Genomic DNA, 19016 nt, shown 5'->3' with positions numbered 1-19016 from the left:
GCAGTTTTTCCAGAGCGGTGGGAGATGTTCTTCTGTTCTGATTGGACGTTTCAGATCAGAGGTCTCATAGCAACAGACAAACAGAAGCTCTGACAGGCAGCCATAGAACAAACTGATGATTATTAATGGATGTCATAAAGTGGATCTAGATAGGAATCATAATGGTTCATATGCGCAATTGTTGCTAAAAAATCAATGTGGAGGTTTTGCCCTTATAGTGTAATAATCCTTGTGTTAGAGATGAAACAGGTTGAATTATCTGTTTACTTATGCAGTGATTTGTTTCATGCAGCTGTCAACCATTTTTTCTAAGAGCATAATGAATACACATAATTAATACAGTGTTGCATATCGGCTGAATTTGAATTTACTCTGTTTGATTTGTTCTTAATTTTTTTTTATCAAAGCTATTTCCATTTAAAATATCTGAATATTTTAATGTTCCACATTAAGGAGGCTCAGGGCTTTGCTTGTTGTTTCTCCTTGCAGGAAAATTACTGGACTTTAATCAACCAATAGGAGACCTGCATCCTTACCAGACGTCTGTCAGGGTCACAGATATATTAACTGAAATTCATGTCTGTAAAAATAAGAGCAAATGTTATTAATGAGTAGCATCTTTCTGTCTTGACTAATAGTGATGGATTAATTGTTGAAATAATCATCAACTAATTAAGTAATCGATTAGCTGGAGTAGACTAGCTTAAAGAACACACTCAGAGCAGTAATTAAGCCAAAACTGTTCAAACAGTATATATATTTTACATTTCAGATTAAAAAAACCAAACTTCTTTTGTAAATTCTACCAAGAATTCATCAAGGCACAGTTTTAGCTTCATCCAGTTCAAATTTTGTAAAAAAGAAAAAAAATCTCTTACTAAGCACCTTTTGCAATCCAATAATCAATCTGTTAATCCAAAAACAGATTAATTACAGTTGCTGAATTGATTCGCTGCAGTTTCATCCTTTGCTACAAATGATCAAACGTTCAGTAGAGGAATGCTAAGTTATTGTACACTAGCTGGTAAAATCTTTTCTTTTTTAAAGGAATTGAATAATTTGAATATTTTAATGCTTTTGTAATATTGTATAAAAATGCTTAAATGACCCCGTTAATCATCAGAATAAATTACTGAGCTAATTTTTCTCTCCCATTTTTTATATTGTGAAAAACTTCAGATTTTCCAGGCAGATGCAGATTCCTTGTACATTCTGAACCATGTTAGGCTTAGTATTCTCCTGTGACTCTCTGTCAGGCTGAAGGAACGCCGCAGATGAAGAGCCACAACGCCCTGCTGTGTCCTGCAGGTCAGTGTCTGCACTTCAAAGCTGGGTCTCTTGGTCTCCAGGTTTCTGTGGAGAAAATCTCTCCATGTCATTATGCATCAGACTTTTATCAGAAAACCAGCTCACATTTCAACAAATGGCTGTTTTTGTTACCAGATGGTCCAGTGGAGAAGAAAATCTCTCTCCATCGACCTGAAATGTTTGTGGAGGGGTCAGCTAGAGCGTCCGTCTCTGTCCTGGGTAGGTGACACCGCAGTTAGGCTGCTGGTGGCCCCTGGTGGCCCCTGGTGGCCCCTGGGGGTACAGGTACCTCGTCTAGTAAGCAGAAAGTGTGCTTACATGTCTGACTTTTTTCTCCCTTTTTTTGCCCCTCTCTCGCAGGTGACCTGATGGGCCGGGCCCTTCAGAATCTGGACAAGCTGCTGGCCATGCCATACGGCTGTGGGGAGCAGAACATGGTGCTGTTTGCTCCAAACATCTTCATCCTCAACTACCTGAAAAGCTCCGGTCAGCTGACCGAGACCATCCTGGAGAAGGCCAAGCGCTTCCTGGAGAGCGGTGAGGGCACTTCGCTCAGTCTCTTCTCTGTCCTCTTCAACAAGAGGAGGAGGTGAAGCTGAATCAAATAAAAGATTGCTTTTATAGTGGTGGTTGTAATGTAGCAAAAGGCTCAGGAGGAATCGAGCTCAGAATGTCAGAGCCAGATAAACTCCAGAGAGTTGCTCTTCCAGAACAGGAGTAGAAGGCGGCTTTCTATAGGTGGAGAAATCCCTTCTGAACAAGAAGGGTTTTTTAAAAAGTATTTCTGTTTCTGTTTGCATCTCTGTGTTGTAGGATATCAGAGGGAGCTCAACTACAAGCATGATGACGGCTCCTACAGCGCCTTCGGGAACAGCGACCCCTCTGGAAATACCTGGTAAGTACAATGATCTGCAGCTTTTAATCCGGACATTTCCATATTGATTGAACAGATTAATTCATACAGTCATAATATATACTTTATTAAAATAAGTGCTAAAATAACAAAGTGATCATTCATAAAAATAAATCACATAGATGGGCTCCTATTTACACTCCATACACTGAAGTTGATTGAAGTTGAGTAAACATAATTTTATTGAGTGACTCCAACATGTGTCTGATGTTTGTTTGGAGGGCAGAAACATGAAGATAGAACTGGTGTTAGACTCAAGTTGCATCATTCGAGAAGCATTTAAAACATTTATCCAAAAGGTTCGCTTTTCATATCTCTGGTTTCATGTGACAAGAGAACAAAAAAATGCAATCCAGACATGGTGGGAGGAACACACACACGCGCACGCACCCCCGCACGCACGCACACACACACACACATACACACACACAAGCATAGTCGTCTTTGCCTGCTGCCAAAAGCAAGTATCCTGATGCATTAGTTTTATTAGGAAGCTTGCAGAAAAATTAAGATTTTCATTTAATGGGCTTAAAGCAGAGGCTGCCTGGGGGGATTTAACGAAAAGGGGGCTGGGTAGTTTTGGCAATCGGTGAATATGTGGGGGTGTGTTCACCCCCCTTTCCCTCATGTGTTTGAGAGAAACTGGGGCTTAAGGATTTACTCACATTAGAGCTTAAAGAAGCTGTAAAACTGAAATGATTTAAAAGGAAATCAGTTTTCCTGCACACAGTGATTTCAGAGTTTTAGTCCCTCTGAATTCGTCAGCTTCTTTAAAGAAGAACAGCAGGTAAACCAGTGTGTGTGTTGGCTTCATAGTCGCCAGGTGGACCAGACCCACTCTTCACATAATGTGGCTTTAACTGTGAACATGTAGGAAAGCAGTGGTCCATGTTTACAGATCAGAGTTAATGTAGGCTGTTCACTTGTTTACAAAAGTTTAAGTCTTTTCCCAGGCTGAAACCATTAATCAGGAGTATTACAATATTCATCAACTAACTTAGTAATCAGTTGTTAACTACAGACTCTAAAACATGCCATTTGCTGAAAGAAGAACTCCCTCACAGCAGATATTCAGGTCAAAACTGAATAAAGAATATAAACCTTAAGATGAAAAAGCTTTTTGTCTGTAAATCTGTTCTACCTTCATGTGGCAGTTTCACCTGATTTAAATGATAAAAAACAAAAGCAACAAAAACTTCCTATTAAGCATCGTTTGCTGCCCAATTTTTCATAAATCAATCCAAACAATCAACAATGTCATAAATACATTAAAAAGATGCATTCATTTAATGAACGCTTTATTTTTAGCAAAGGATGAATTTCAGCTAAAAAGTACTTTTAATGTCAACATGTGAAAAGCTCAGACCTATCTGACTGAACATCAAATAATAAACAGCTGATCTGTTTACTATTTGATTAACTGATTAATAATTGGATAGAAAAAGGTAATGATAGGAGATTTTTCTTACAGGATTTCAACCAAGCGAATCTAACACTGCCACTGGAGGAGCTCTGGCTGGAACATATTTACAGACAAAAGTTTCTTTTTCATCTCAAATGAAAATTGTATTTTTATTTGAGTTTTGGCTTAATTAATGCTCTGACTTTATTGCTCTTTCAGCAAAATTGGCTTTTTTTTTTGTCTGTGTTCTCCAGCTAACGATCATTCAATTACTAAATTAGTTGATGATCATTTTAAAAATAATAAACACCGATGTCAGAATTTCTGAATTCTGACTGCACACAGAAACTGTGTAGTTTCTCTGGAACTTGAAAACGGTGTATATAATTGGACCTGTATGTACAGTTTTGAACCTGCTAGCCTTGCAGAACATCAGTAGAGTGAGCAGTAGAGTGTGTTGGACACACACTGCAGTGTCCCCACTGCTTCAGTTAGCAGGTGTTTCTGAGTGCTGCTGATTGAGCCGGTCGGACCTGCCGCTGCGTATCGGGGGTCATCGTCGGGCCCCTCTCTGACCGCGCGCCTGTCGTCTCCAGGCTCACTGCGTTTGTGATGAAGTCGTTTGGCGGAGCCAGAGATCACATCTACGTGGACCCACAGCACATCAAGGACGCCAGGACCTGGCTGTCCGGACTGCAGAAGAGCGACGGCTGCTTCACGTCTGTTGGGAAGCTCTTCCACAACAGCATGAAGGTACGGCTGCTCAGGAGCTCTGGACGGGGAAATACAGGAATTTAATGTAGCTATGTGAATCTGCATCACATGGATTATCGGAAGAACAATGATGATTCATTTTAATCTCCGTCAGTGTAGATGTATTGAGGCTGTTTTTGTGGGCGGCTTATAAGTTAACATGTTGCAGCAATAAACAGGAAATCTCAGCTGAAGCAGCAGCAGAGCACCAGGACCTGCCTTACTCTGACCTTTTGCCTTCAGTCATGACCTCTGCTTCTCTTTAGCTTTGTACTGGGTGACACTCTGATTTCAGTCTGGCGATAACTGGAAGTTGAAAGGTCCTCATGTTAAAGTTGCAACCATGTTCTATTGAAACATGAACTGTTGCTTTCACAATATCCCCATTTTGTCACTGAAACACAGAATCCTGCATCTTGTCTTCCAGAAAGGAAACACTTGCCACAGTGGTTATGATAAGATGTTAAAACTTTGTCACATGGATGTCAGTTTGTTTAGTCTTTTCACTCTTTTTAGAAAATTCTAGAAGAGCTTTAGAACATGATCACGTCTACAGCTGAGGAATAGTTTCAAGTTCTAAAGATCAAATCTGGCTGCTTGGGGGAAAAACACAGCTAAATGTAAATTCATTAATGAGAACACAAGATAATTATTTAAGTGCGCTGACCCTGCTGTGACAACATCTGGCCACATGGTGCTGCTGTTTAATGAAGTTGTCAAACCACTAAAGGAGTTAGCAGAGCAAGAGACTTCTAACTGATTAACACCTAACCCAACATGTATAAAAACACACACCACAGATTTAGATGTTTTGTTTTTTTTAAAGTACACCCCTACTGCTTCCATAAAATGTAAGAGTTACCATAGCAACCAGCTCCTTAATTACAGGTGAGGGTGAACACACCGTCAAGATGAAAATCAATCAGCCTGACCTTGGAGAAGCAATCTTCCCAGTGTGAGAGTTGCTGGAGGAAGAACATTTCTTCCATCATTTGTCAAATTGTATTGTTTTCCCCACAATTCACTCTGCTTGTTCATTGATGTAACATTCTGGTAAAGTTAACGCACAAATACATTTATGTCCATGGATTCTAAACATGCAGAAGACAAGAAACTGATTTGTACTTGATTTGGTAAGCTTAAAAAAAGGGGAAAACTGCTTAGAGTTTGATTTTTAAACCATTAACATCTAATGTTAGCTCTTGGCGTGGCTAACATTTGGAATCTGCTAGCAATGTGTGTGTTCCTTTAAATACTGTAGTCACATACCTTAAGGATAAAAGAATGAAACAGATGAACATTTATACATTCAGCCTTCTTGTTATCTACTGAACTGTCATTGTTTAAAGTTAGCTTGAATGTACAACAGAAACATAGTGTACACTGTAGAAAGTAGTTTCCTTCATAAATGGCCTTTTAAATCTCATGTCTTCCTCTGAGTTAATTGCTAACTCATCGACAGTGAAACCGGGTAACTTTGAGCGTCCTCGCTTCAGTCACAACCTCCAACTGAAGAGAGTTGTTGTTGGCGCTTAGCTGTGGGGCGTACATAGAAAGATCAGACAAAATGTCAGTCGCTAGCTCGTTTCTGAGCATCTCTAGTAATGCACCAACTTACATGTAGAATCTTGCAGTTCTTATTTTAAAACCTGGACTGTTAGCAGGCAGAATCAGGAGTTTTATCTGTTTGGAACTTGTATTGATTACTAACTTTAACCTAAATTTTTAAAAAGAAGCATTTCTACTGAAGGATTTCAACGTTACTCCCTACCCAGCTAAATAATTGAAGATTTTAAAAAATTACAGTTATGGAAGATTTATGTGGTCTAAAGGACCTATAACTGAGGTAAATATCATTACATCATTCATTTAAAAAGAATCAATTGTCTCCAAAAACATAGTTCAGACTGGTACACAATGACTCGTATTGGCACATATTGAGTAAAACTGATACATAATGGCAGATTGTTTAATGCCTCTGACCTGTTGCTGTATAATCTGGTGTTTCCACAGGGAGGAGTGAGTGACGACGTGTCGCTGACGGCTTACATCGTCGCTGCTATGCTGGAGCTGGACCGAGTCGCCTCGGTCAGTTGGATGTCCTCCATTTCTCTTTTTTTTTCATCTTGATCAGTGTAATTTTTACTGTTATCAAACCACTTTTTGCAAGATATTTAGAAAAGTTGATGGTGTTTTCAGCGTATTTCTCTCACTAAGCTGTCACAGCTGCTAAAGGAAAAGGAGACGGGTCAACTCCAGCTCAGTCTAACTGTGTCTTCTTGTGTTTGGCTGCTTTGCGTCAGGACCCCGTGGTCCAGAAGGGCCTGAGATGTCTGAAAGATGCTGTGGCCGGGGAGTTTGACAACCTGTACACCACGGCCCTGATGACCTACACCTTCAGCCTGGCTGGAGATCAGGAGATGAGGAGCAAACTGGTCACCATTCTGGACCAGAAGGCCAAGAAGGACGGTAGGAAGAAGAGTGTTTTCACACCTGATGGTCCAGTAGACTCGGTTTGATTGGAGTCAAACCAACCAAACACTTTGAAAAACATGTTTACCTCCTCGAATGTGGTGGCGCTGCACCAAGAACTACTAAAGGAAACCTCTGAAAAAGACACTGAGCGCAACTTACTGTTTCAAGAAGCATAAACAAAAATAGATGGCATCAGATTTTAGTGATTGTAGAATTTTTTTTATGTTTTTGGCAACAGACCACGAGACATTAGCTACTTGTGCTAAACTCTTGCAATTTTTCTGGTTCACTTCCTCCTTTTGGAGCAGTCTCCTGTCTGTTAGCTTTCACATGGGCATTCAAACTGCATCAGAGTTCACTTCAGCCTGGGTTTGTAGGCAGACCAAAGTTCACTTTCTTGAGTTGATTGAATATCTGCCCCTCAAACAAACTAGACTTTCTGTTGTGGGTGAACCCTGAGAGAACACGACAAATCCTGGATGACGTCCTCAAAGAGTGCAAGACGACTGAATTTAAAACAATTTGAGTTTGTTTTTTTTAATAAAGAAGATGGAATGATGAACAGAATCAAGTTGAAGTAATTTTTTTCTGTGCATGATTCTCCCTCTAAGTGAGATGTCTCCACTTTATCTTGGTGGATCTTTTTGATGGAGACATTGTTGGTCCGTGTTTCGTTGCCTGCTGATCTTGTCGTTCCTCCTGCATCCTGACTTTGTAGGTGGCACTGTTCACTGGGAGCGAGTGGGATCTTCTGAGGCGGGCCTGGACGCTGTGGAAGTGGAGATGACCTCCTACGTGCTGCTGGCCCTGCTCCTCTCTCCTCCTCTGGAGGGTTTCAGTCTGGACTACACCTCTGGCATCATCCGCTGGCTCGCTCAGCAGCAGAACCCGTACGGCGGCTTCTCCTCCACGCAGGTATCGTAAGCATTTCTAGTAGAACCGCAGCCCTGCAGCGGCCAGAGCTAACACCTGACCGCTCCGCCCAACAGGACACGGTGGTGGCCCTCCAGGCTCTGGCCAGGTACGCCGAAGCCACCTACAGCCCACAGGGAATGACCACGGTGACGGTGACGTCCGTTGGCGGCTTGAGGAAGGAGTTCACGGTGACGCAAAGCAACAGGCTGCTGTACCAGGAGGAAGAGCTGAGCGAGGTTCCTGGAGAGTACACCGTTAGAGCCGAGGGACACAGCTGCGTGCTGACTCAGGTACCGCTGCGTCACACATGGGATCAGGTCCCACACTGGGGTTAAAGGTCACAAGGTTGGTCTGTAGGGATGGATTTCTGCGGTACAGACAGGGAAGCTGTTCAGACCTGATGAAAAGATGGATGGAGATAAATACAGGACAGTGATGGGAGGAAACCTGTTAGAGGATGAAGGTTACTGGAGACGGAGGTGGAGCTTCACCTTCCAGAGCAACGACCTTTAGCATTCAGTTCCAACTACACACCCAAACAGTCAACTAAAGGCTGTTGCTATTAGCGGTGCTTTCTTTCTTGCTTCGTGTTGTGATCTTGTTGCCGTATTGTCAGCTCTCAACTTTAGAATCGATCCAGATGGCAGCATCCATTATTACGTCTATAAAAAGTGTGATGGTAGTCACATGTAAAGTCTGTTGGTGTTTGTGGTTATGATGTGACCAAATTCAGTTCAGGCTCCGTATGTTTGGCCACAGACATACATTCTGTCACTGTCTGATGTTTCTCTGCAGATCTCTGCGCACTACAACGTCCCTCCACCTGACGACTTCTCAGCCTTCACCATCACCAAGAGCATCGAACCCAGATGCAAACTCAGCCGGCCACAGCTCCACCTGGCTGTTCATGTCAGGTACTGCAGCTGGAGTCTCTTAAGATCGCTGCTGGACGCTTTAATGCAGCTCAGCTGGTTTAGAAACGCTTGATGTCACTTCCTGTAGGTATCAGGGCAGGAGAGACGAGACCAACATGGTCATCATCAACATCAAGCTGCTGTCTGGATACGTTCTGGATCAGAGCTCCCTGCAGCTGGTAAGTTCCCCGTCTAACTTATGACTTCTTAAAACCGAGAAGCTGCATTCTGACGGCTGGCTCTGCTGCTGCAGCTGAAGGACGAGCGATCGGTGAAGCGCGTGGACTCAGACGAAGGATTCCTCAACATTTACCTGGACGGGGTGGGTGTCCCTCAGGCTGTGTTCTTGGCCCCTTACGTTTCCTTCCGTGTGGCTGTGCAGGAAGTGAGCGTTTGGAATGTTTGTGATTGCAGCTGAAAAAGGACGAGCCGCAGACGTGCAAGGTGACTCTGGAGGAGGATCAGCGGGTCAGGAACCTGAAACCAGCTGTGATTAAAGTCTACGACTACTACCAGCCGAGTAAGAGCTCACCTAGCTGCCTTTGCTCCACCACGTTCAGCGTGTCGTCAGTGTTACTCATTTATCTCTCCTGTTTCAGCTGACCAGGCTGCCACTGACTACACATCCCCCTGTGCTGAGAGTAAGTCAGAGTTCTCCAACTTGGTTCTCTAATGCTAGTTTTCTGTAGCACCACGCCCACCGGGATCTACAAGGTGGTGTTTAAACTGAGACGCTGTGGCTACATGGAAGCCACAGCTGAAAGAAACGAGAGAGAGATGAGATTCTGGAGGAAACGTCAAAAATGTTTCCCTATTTTTTGTTTTTAGGGGGATGATGCTGCCAATGACCAAACGTTCTCATTCTATTAACGTTTTACTTTTCATTACCATAGAAAGTACTCTTACATCTGTTTCTTTTTTATTTTACTTCAATGAACGTGCCAAGTTAGAATAAAATTACAACAAAGCAATAACAATAAATGTTCAAAGGAGTGGGTGGAAGCATAAACTTATTAAAAATTGGTCTTGTCAGATGTCCGCTTCTACTGAGCCAGGTTCTGGTTCTGCTGCAGGTTTCTTCCTGTTAAAGGTCAGTTTCTCCTCTCCACTGTCGCTCCATTCATGCTCAGTCAACATCAACAACATAATGAGCGACTGTCTGCTGGAGGAGTGAATGCTGAAAATCATGTCAGCATTCACTCAATGCAATCTGTGGGTTTCCTTATGAACTTTTTAAACAACTTTGAATAATTAATAGAGCATACTGTTCTGTTTGACAACTAAGATCAATGGGAATGCATGATTGGATTGAAATTTCTTTCTTTTAAAACATTTTCTCTGGCTCTAGTGACCTTTATTGAACAGTGGTCAGAAAGGAAAGCAGGTTGTGTGAGAGAGTGAAGATAAAGGTCAAAGGTCAATAGGCCAGGACTAGAACCCTTGATGGCTGTATCGATTACCCCTGTGCCACCGCCACCCTGAAATAACTTTTTTTTTTATGAAACTAACCTATAGAAATAGACTGAATTGTTTAATGAATGAACTGAACCTGTAAAAACATTTTGCTGAACTGAGCAGATCCGCTCTAGATCCCAACTCATCTTCCATCCCACTCTGTAAACATCAATATTCCTAACGCAAGTATAATAATCTTTAGTGTGTGTGTGTGTGTGTGTCATTTCTCTGCAGGTGACAGTGACAACAAGGTGTAATTCCTCCTTCCACCAGCAGGACAGAATTAACAGCTGAAGGAACTACTGTGTGACGTCTAGGATTATTGTTTTGAAACTCTTTATGTTAAGTTGGGATCTGAATCTACTTTGGGTAATGTTAGATACTTTAACTCTTAGTTTATCATGTTTTATTCTCTTTTATTGTGGGTCACATGCTGAGCATATATATATTTTTTTTTCGTTGGTGGTGACCAGCAATGGTCCGAACAGTTTGTGTCTCTGCTCAACACTGGAACAGTCACACTGTTACGCACTGGATACAACAGACAGCAGAGGAGTGTTTGCTGATAGTCATTTTGTTTTTTTAATTAATAGATCTGACAGAAATCCACATTATTCATACATGAAAGTGACACATGACACAGTAACACAGCATGGTCAGAGTGCTGATCGTGTCTGAGGGGAACATGAGGATCCAGTCTTAATGGTGATGGCTGATTTATTCTGTGTACACGTACCTGCACAAGTGTTGTACCAGTAAAAAAACAAAGCAAACAAAGATATTCATACATGACTATTGTACAATTTCAAATGCAAGCTGCAATAAAAGTTCTGAAATGACAAAGTGAAAAGTCATACATTTTCATACATTATCACTAACTTTTCACTCAGGCATTCTCTTTGCAATACTACTTTTCTTTCATATACGTGTAGATAACAGCAATTCATGACCAACAGATGTCACTTAGAAACCTCTTGGGGATAACATTCACTACTGGACGACTGAAGTGTCTCCAAGGTAGCGGCTAACGCTCCGTGCTAAAGGCCTCCGGTCCGGTCACAGTGGGGTGTTAAGAGGAGCTCCAGTGTTGAGGCAGCTTTCTGAAACACTATTTCAGGTTTCTGTTGGACTATTAAGGCAGAATTAGAAAACACGCTGTGAACAAAAAAGGCCACATGAAAGTACAGCAGTAGCCAATTCAATCTGTACCTCCACCAAACGGTTACAGTCGGGAAGAAATGCTAAGTACCTGCTAGGGGTGGGCGATATGGACTATATTTTCTGGCGTTGTGATAATGAAAGTGACAATCACAATAAATATCACATAAAGAAGTGTGATTTGTACACAGTAGCTACATTTAATCATATTTTCAAATGTATTGATATGTAATGATACAGTGGAGAAAGTCCTAAAACGACAAAATGGAGTTTGGTTTTTGTTAAAAATATTGATTGGAATCCATTGTAACAACAATGAATCAAAATTCATATAATTTCTCATGATAATGCGATAAATGCCCACCCCTAGTAACTAATGAACAAATGAGTTTTCCTGCGAACCAGTGGGGGTGTTAATAACTGAACAAAGGACAAGAAATTTTTCTCATGTATTTTCTTCTAACAGAGGAGCACATGGCATTATGCAGCTATTCAATAGTCAGCCAATATGCATCAACTTTTACAGGGAGATGATTTTTTTCAGTCTGGTTTTTGTTTTATCTAGGATCATATTGTTCATATCTGTATCCTATAGATCTGGTAGTGGAGAGGTTTGTGGTGGCTCATTTATTGATTCACAGACTTCCAATAATGACAAAAGATTACTCGATACAGATCATCACATCGGAACTACTTTTTCTACAGTTTGATGCCAGTCAGAACATTTTGCTCATTAATCAACCCAGATTACCTTCGTCTGTAATCATTCAGCTGGCTTGGTGTTGACCCATGCCTGCTAATATTTTATAGTCATTTAATATTTTAGTCATTTGCAAATATTGGCCTTATGAAATGGAAAAGGGCAGAACAAAGCAGCATGCTACCAGCATGGCAACTAGTTTAACCCTCCCGCAGTCTAAGAAACGGGGTCAATTGGACTCCACAGGGTTTCTACCCTGTGCGTAGTCCGGTGATGTTGCTCTGGCCCAGCGTGCGCCATTACCAGGCTTTTTTTGGTTGATGTGTGATTTCGGGAACTGACGGTCTTTCCCGCTGTTGAAATCTGCCGCGCTCCTCCTGAGCGTCGCGCTAAAAGACCACTGTTCTTTAACTGACCCAATGAGCCCACCATGTTGGGACCCTCTGGGATCATGAGAACCATCTCCAAGGTGAAGAGGAAACCATGCAAACCTGTTGGAGAGCTCAAAGAAACACTGATTTAAAAGCGTCCGTGTGATACGGGCTCCACGGTGAGGCTGTGCAGGACTCAGGAACATGTGGTGAAGGCACAGGTCTGAATTGCATCATCCAAACAGTTGAATGTGTGTGCTTGCTGCTTTAGGCTGGTCGTGGTGGCGGCTGCTTCCCAGCAGAGTCGTCACATCGTCAAGTTAGCTAAAGGCTTCCTGAGCCTGCGCCGTGTCAGAACCGGACCGCTCCAGAGATTGATCAGTTCAGGGCATCTTGGCAGCTTTGGTGAAACCATTAGACAGGCATTTTGTTTTGGCAGTCAGCCTCAGAGTGTTGGGTGTTCTCTCATTAGAATGGCTTCTGATTTAATACATACAGAGTTCTCAATTAAACTAGCCTAAAACATGATGAGAAAATGCTGCTTCAAAGCTGTCAGAGAAGTGATGGTTTCACACCCACACCCACACACATATATATAAATATATACAGTACAGACCAAACGTTTGGACACACAGTTGTTGTCAAACGTTTGGTCTGTACTGTATATGTTGCTTCATTTGGTCATGTTTATGAAAGCTTCAGTTAGTTTTCACAGTTTAATACTCAGTTGTCACCATTTTGTTTCATTTTCACCTGACTGCTTAAGCAAGAGATAAGTCATACAAATGTTTCAATGCTAATCATAATCCCTTGAATGTTTTACATTACTCTCTATTTCCAATGATTCTGCTTCTGATCCACTCAGCCTCAGAGTGCTTTAAAATGTGACCCGTAGTGCTGCTGAGTCAGGTACCGAATGTCAAAATGGCGACGAGGTGAAACAACCGGCAGTGAGGCAGATTTCTGTTTAATGGTGATTATGAATCATGTTCTGAAAATGGGTGAGCATTAAAAGTTAGCGTTGCTCTGTCTAAAGACAGCTTCCAACAGGGATGTCCAAACTGACATCAATGACCTTGTGTGGCCCACAACCACAGTTCAAGAATGGAACAAACATGGCCAATCAGAAACAATCACCCTGAGAGGGCAAAACAAATCACCAACAAAACCACAGCTATCGCTAACGAGGCCGTCAGAGTCACATGAAACTGGCTGTATTCAGTTCCCTGTAGGGGTTGTTGAAACCGACTCTCCTAACCAGTCCCCAACAACGTCTGGTCACATTTCAAGGTCTGACTTTCTGTGAAACGGCCTGAAGAGACGAAATCAAGGCTGTGCTGAACCTTAGACCACATCCTCTGTTCCAGTTTGGTTTCACTAAGATGGATTCTTTCATTCCTCCCTTCAAATGAGAGTCTCAGTATCGGCAAACGCCCCACATGGAAGGCAATGTGTCTCTTTCTTAATAGTGTGGGCGGGGCCCACAAAATGGCCGTTCTTTTGACACCCCTGACTTAAGAAAATAATCCTAAAATGGAATAAAAAATGTGTTAGAATATCAACAGTCCGTATGCTAAAGCAAGCAAGACTATGGAGAGCTTAACAGTGAAAGGTGGCTTAGTGACATGTTTGTGACAGAAAACCGTTTTTAACTCGATCACACATTTATAAAGAATGAGCAATAATTAGGAAGACACCAATATGCAAATCTGGACCAATACAAATACCCGATATTAATACTGCAGTTATGTCTGATAGCTAAATATATCTAGGTAAATATTGGAAAACATGACCACATCGCTGTGCTTCCCCACAATCCTTTGCAGCATCTCTCTATCACATGACCATAAAAATGTTTCCTGACCAACCTTGACCCCTCCCCTCCAGAAACAAACAGCAACAAGTTGGAAATAAATATTGGTTGTTAATATCAGCCCGTTTATTGGACCAATACCGATATGTCAAAAATGACCGATACCGGTTGATACCGATGTTGGTGCTGATGTATCGTGCCACCCAATAATACATAAATAAAATGACCAAATGTTTTGGGCTGGACAATAATGTGGTAACAGAACCTGGCCCAACCTGGGAACTCTGGAAAACAGCGATGGACATTGGAATCAAAATGCCTGACCAGAAATCCCTCTGATTATTTTAGAGTTTCTCTCTTTATTTACGGTCTTGATGCTAGCCCAGGGTAGCTGTGTGGTCATTCAGTGCTTTCAGTTTAAGCCAGCCTCTTCTGACAGCTTTGAAGCATAGAAACCATTGAAGTTTCGTTGTGTAATGGTGTCGATCAAACCATTACAGCCCATCACTCTGTCCTAATGAGTGGACTCTTCAGGAATACCTGTGGACAGTCCGTTCCTTTGGTAAGCCTGGTGAAGATGTGGATCTGGGATCTGAGATCATCTCTGCTGCTGACCGTTAAACAGAAAAAAGGTTTCAGCAGCTGAAACACATTAAAGTGAAGGGAATTCTTCAAATCTTCTCTCTCTACACTCAAAGTTACAACAGAATACTCAATAACATTGGCAACATGTCATTTGGCAATTTTTTCTCTAAGTAAAAAAACAAACCAATAATACAAAATATTCAACAGTAACTACAAGATCTCCTTTTGGCAATATAGAAAGGCTTTGAACAGTCCTGGACAGGTGAACATTTTGGTTTATATACAGAGATGTGTTGGTGTGTGTGGGGTGTGGGCGGGGGAGTGTGTGTGTGTGTGTGTGGCAGCAGCTCCCTTTTTCAATCCAAACAGAATCACATTGGTAACATGACAAAGGAAACGCCTGCGTGGAGAAATGATTGTGTGATTAAACGCAGAAATAAAAACAGAAACGGTAACAAACAGGCGTGGTGTCCGAGTCGGAGCGGACGTCAGAACGGACCCTGTGGATTGCGTGTCCAATCCCTGCCGCGGCGTCCCGCTCGCCCTCCGCGCTCAGTTCATGAACTGAGTGTATCCCTCCGCTCCCGTGACGATCACGTCCATCCAGATCCTCATGGCCTCCGCCGATGGCGCCACCACGTAGTAGAGGCGGTCGTGCGTCTTCACGCAGAAGGTCAGCGATGGGTTGGGGCTCTGAGGGGGTTTTGGAGGGGCGGCAGACAAGAAAGAACCAGACTCAGTAGAAGTTCTCCATCAAGTTTTCACCCATCAGCCGCTCTGCTGGGACTGGCCCTGCCTCTTACATTAACGTCCCAGCTGAGGCTGAACCAATAATCAATCTCCTCAGATTCTAAATCTCGTTTTTTAAAAATTCAGATGCTTCAGCGAGTCCGAGCTGTAAGCGTTTGGAGAATCTTTACAGCTTGGAGTTGTTGTTTTTCCCTCTAAATAATAAATCAGAAAACTAAGGTGAAGGGTGAAACTAGAAACTCTACAGCTTGCCTCAGCCTCAAACAGAAAGTTCTGCTCTGCTCTGTTTGTTTCCTCTCAGAGCGCTCACCCACATGACTTCCAGAAGAGAAGCTCACTCCCAGCTAACCGACCAAGTCATAGAGCTGAAAGAGTTGGACAAGCAGTGTTTTCCAATGATCGTCTGGATTTTGTTGTGATGGTCTCTGGTGGTCAGCACTAGAGATGCACCAGGAAATTGGCCAGTAACCAGAATAGAGCAATTTTTCTTTGTTTGATTGGCCCTGACAGCTAACCAGCTAGCCTAAAAGTTAAAAATCAGATTTTTGTCTCCGATCGGTGAAAGTATGAAGAAGCAACTGTTTGACTTTAGACCATTGCATTGGATGAAGGTGGACAGTCTACGCAGCATGTCATCTGCATACATGCATAATGCCAGCGAATGGAAGAATGTAAGAAGAAAACAATAACGGGCCAAAAACTGACACTTGTAGAACCCCACGTTAGTGGAGAATGGGGAGAACGTCTCTGTTCTGATGCAGAATGTTCAATCAGTTCGATGAGAAAACCAGTCCAGAGTGCCTTAAGGTAAGAATCTACATGTTCAAGAAACAACCGGTGGAGACTTTGTATACATAGCTGTGCTTAATCATGATAATAAAAGATGCATTGTCATTGACTCGGCGGTAAGACAGTTCTATAAAAAGTGTTTTCTCAGTTTCCAATCCTAATATTAAACATTTAATAATCTTTCATGTATTGGATCTCATGGAGCCTTACAAAAACCTGGAATGGGAAAACAGACAAAGTCTCAACAAGGGCTTACTTTGGTGTGGCAAAATGAATCTATGTAGCAATAATAATATTAGTCAAGTCAAAGAAAAAGGTACAGTGGAGTAAAACTACTTTTATATGTACCTTTTTCCAAAAAAGTTACTCAAGTGAATGTAACAAGTACTACCCACTTTTGAACAAGCTTAATGTGCTGTATTGGTATTAGCTAGTCGTCTTTTAGCTAACATTAGCTGCATCCAACAGCTTTACTCAACTCAGTCGGTTAGTTTGGGGGAAAACTGAGCAAAGTTCTTTGCGTTTTGCTGGTTTGCTGCGATGATTCTAACACACCTGAGTAACTCTGCACTGCAGCAGCAGGTCTCCTTCGCTGCTGCACAGGTGTAAACCCAGCGAGAGCATGTTGGGTTTAAAGATGGCTCGGAAAACAGGTTACGACGTGTTAACAACAATTAAAAGGTTTTAACTGCTGAAAAAAGTGACAGAAGGCACAGATATGGGAAGTGCGGAAGCCCCTACTGTATCAAATCGATATAAGAATAACAGAGAGTTAGCCACTTTAAGGTAAAAACAATAAACAGCTTCCAGTCCGGGGGGGCAATGCCGCAATGCCTGCCAATGCAGCCGGGCCTGCACAAAGTTCTGCTCAATGTATCTTCAATCAGAAACCAAAGAAAAATCCTCTAAGATATTGTAATTTCCCGTGATTCAAAATGAATGTAGACTGCGGAAACTGGCAATAAAAATCAAATCCTGAGCAATATTTAAAGATAAATATCGCTTTGCTCATTCTTCATGACAACCAGAGCAAATGTGTGTAACAAAGTTAACATCTGCAACTGTTCTCAGCCTCTGAAAGCAGTGTGTGTCTGGGCAGAGAGCAGCTCACATGAAGGTCTGCCTCTTGGTAAAGTGACATTGGAAGTGACAAGGAGAATCAAAGTTGCAGGGCTGATCAGAGCCGTGCAGTAAGTCAGAGTGTGCTGCGCAGCGACAGGCCATCAAACACACACAGATGAGGAGGCAGCAGCTCAGCTTTGTGCAGAAGTAAAAAATAAAGATGAATGTCAGAAACAGAGACGACTGCATGTAGGGCTCTGTGAAAAGGAACACAAAGGATGAACCCAGGTTCTCTCCCTTCAAGTCTCAGTGACTGATGGTGACCAGATCTCGTCTCTTCATGCTTCAAGGTAAGTGTGTTCGCTTCCATTGATCCACCCAGCAGGAAAGTGTTTTGGTCTCCTGACTATATTGTTTCCAAATTGAAGGAAGAAATTGCTGCTGGATGTTTGACTCCACTCTATTATTTACAGCGTTTATCTTGGGCAGAACTGGAAGAAAGGTCCCCCTCCGAGAGGAAAATCAAACCCCAACATGAATTTAAACTGAGGATGTTTTACTGTCGGCACTAACAGCCGTCAGCTCCAGTCCTACCCTGTCTATCCTACCACTTCCTGGTTTTGTTCCTCGTAGTTTTGTGGCTAGTTGCTGCCAGTACAAACTCTGCACTGGTGGCATTATGGCTCTGTAGCATCCTCCTCCTCAGCAGGAGACAGGCGCCTTCTTGACACTCTTGGGCATCCTGACTATTCTTCACTGCAGCTGAACTTCATACATTAAAGTTTTCTGTGTTGGAGATTACCTTCCAGCTGCAGGAACAGACACACACACTTCACCTTTAAACACAAGGGAGAGAGGTTCTGCTTTAGGCTTTGGGCTTTAGGCTATCAGGCAGACAGAGAGCTCAGCAGGACTCTGGTGGTAATGATAGTGAACATCGATGCTAAACTAATAAAGAACGGTGGGGACATTTCTGTTAATCTGCCAATTAGCAATCTGCTTCCCCTTAATATATTTTTCTGGATAAATTCTAAAGCGCTGATTTGTAAACTTTCAGTTAAATAAAGTTTGACATCTGTGTTTACGTTTTGCTTTATTAAGAGTATTAAGAATATTTAAATGGCTAGTATTAAGAGTTTTCCAGTGTCATATTATAACCCAATTAAGTAAGTATGTTACCTTTAGTTGTAAAAATGCTGTATACATGAAGTGTGAGTAAAATTAAAATCTTGTGAGTAATTTAACACGTTGAAATTGGGCCTCTGTCGCTTTAAGAAGCTGGTACTCTGTCTGAGAATCCACTGTCACCACAATAATGTTCTGTCATGTTGCCGCTGACAACCGTTCTGTAGTGTGGGTTGAGAACGAACGAACGAAGCCCTCTGTCTCTTTAAGAAGCTCGTACTCTGTCTGACAATCCACTGTCACCAACGTCGTCACAACAATATTGCTTCATGTTGCCGTTGACAACCGTTCTTTAGCGAACAAACGAACGGTTCATAACCTAAACATAGGTTAGCAGAACCTGTTTAGGATTAGTGCTTTATCTGCCTATGTGTCCTTCCCTCCCTGACAGTCTGTGATTGTAAATCTTAATTGCTCACCTGGCTAAATAATGTTTAAATAAACAAATTTAGGGTGAGCACAGCTAAC

General features: G+C 42.2%; 2 protein-coding genes across 15 annotated transcripts in view; one reads left to right on the top strand and one right to left on the bottom strand.

Annotated features, from left to right (window-relative positions):
* Positions 1-10978, top strand: part of LOC116737283 (alpha-2-macroglobulin-like protein 1) — a 30258-nt gene extending 19280 nt beyond the window's left edge. For 2 of the 3 annotated variants that reach the window (XM_032590348.1, XM_032590347.1), the window contains exons 22-36: positions 1257-1308; positions 1444-1527; positions 1669-1845; positions 2122-2203; positions 4220-4376; positions 6390-6464; positions 6680-6845; positions 7570-7766; positions 7841-8056; positions 8562-8680; positions 8769-8859; positions 8934-9002; positions 9095-9200; positions 9280-9321; positions 10370-10978. In XM_032590348.1, coding sequence (XP_032446239.1) covers positions 1257-1308; positions 1444-1527; positions 1669-1845; positions 2122-2203; positions 4220-4376; positions 6390-6464; positions 6680-6845; positions 7570-7766; positions 7841-8056; positions 8562-8680; positions 8769-8859; positions 8934-9002; positions 9095-9200; positions 9280-9321; positions 10370-10392 — 1656 coding nt within the window. In that variant the 3' untranslated portion in view covers positions 10393-10978. Of the gene's footprint in view, positions 1-1256; positions 1309-1443; positions 1528-1668; positions 1846-2121; positions 2204-4219; positions 4377-6389; positions 6465-6679; positions 6846-7569; positions 7767-7840; positions 8057-8561; positions 8681-8768; positions 8860-8933; positions 9003-9094; positions 9201-9279; positions 9704-10369 lie in introns of those variants that run through there. The other variant, XM_032590346.1, reaches the window with a different exon arrangement.
* A 2335-nt stretch (positions 10979-13313) lies between these two features.
* Positions 13314-19016, bottom strand: part of phldb1b (pleckstrin homology-like domain, family B, member 1b) — a 103529-nt gene continuing 97826 nt past the window's right edge. For all 12 annotated transcript variants that reach the window (XM_032590338.1, XM_032590339.1, XM_032590336.1 and 9 more), the window contains one exon: positions 13314-15455. In XM_032590338.1, coding sequence (XP_032446229.1) covers positions 15315-15455 — 141 coding nt within the window. In that variant the 3' untranslated portion in view covers positions 13314-15314. The remainder of the gene's footprint in view (positions 15456-19016) is intronic.

Source organism: Xiphophorus hellerii, chromosome 18, assembly GCF_003331165.1.
Source record: "Xiphophorus hellerii strain 12219 chromosome 18, Xiphophorus_hellerii-4.1, whole genome shotgun sequence".
Taxonomy (NCBI): Eukaryota; Metazoa; Chordata; class Actinopteri; order Cyprinodontiformes; family Poeciliidae; genus Xiphophorus; species Xiphophorus hellerii.
This window is presented reverse-complemented; position numbering and strand designations above follow the sequence as displayed.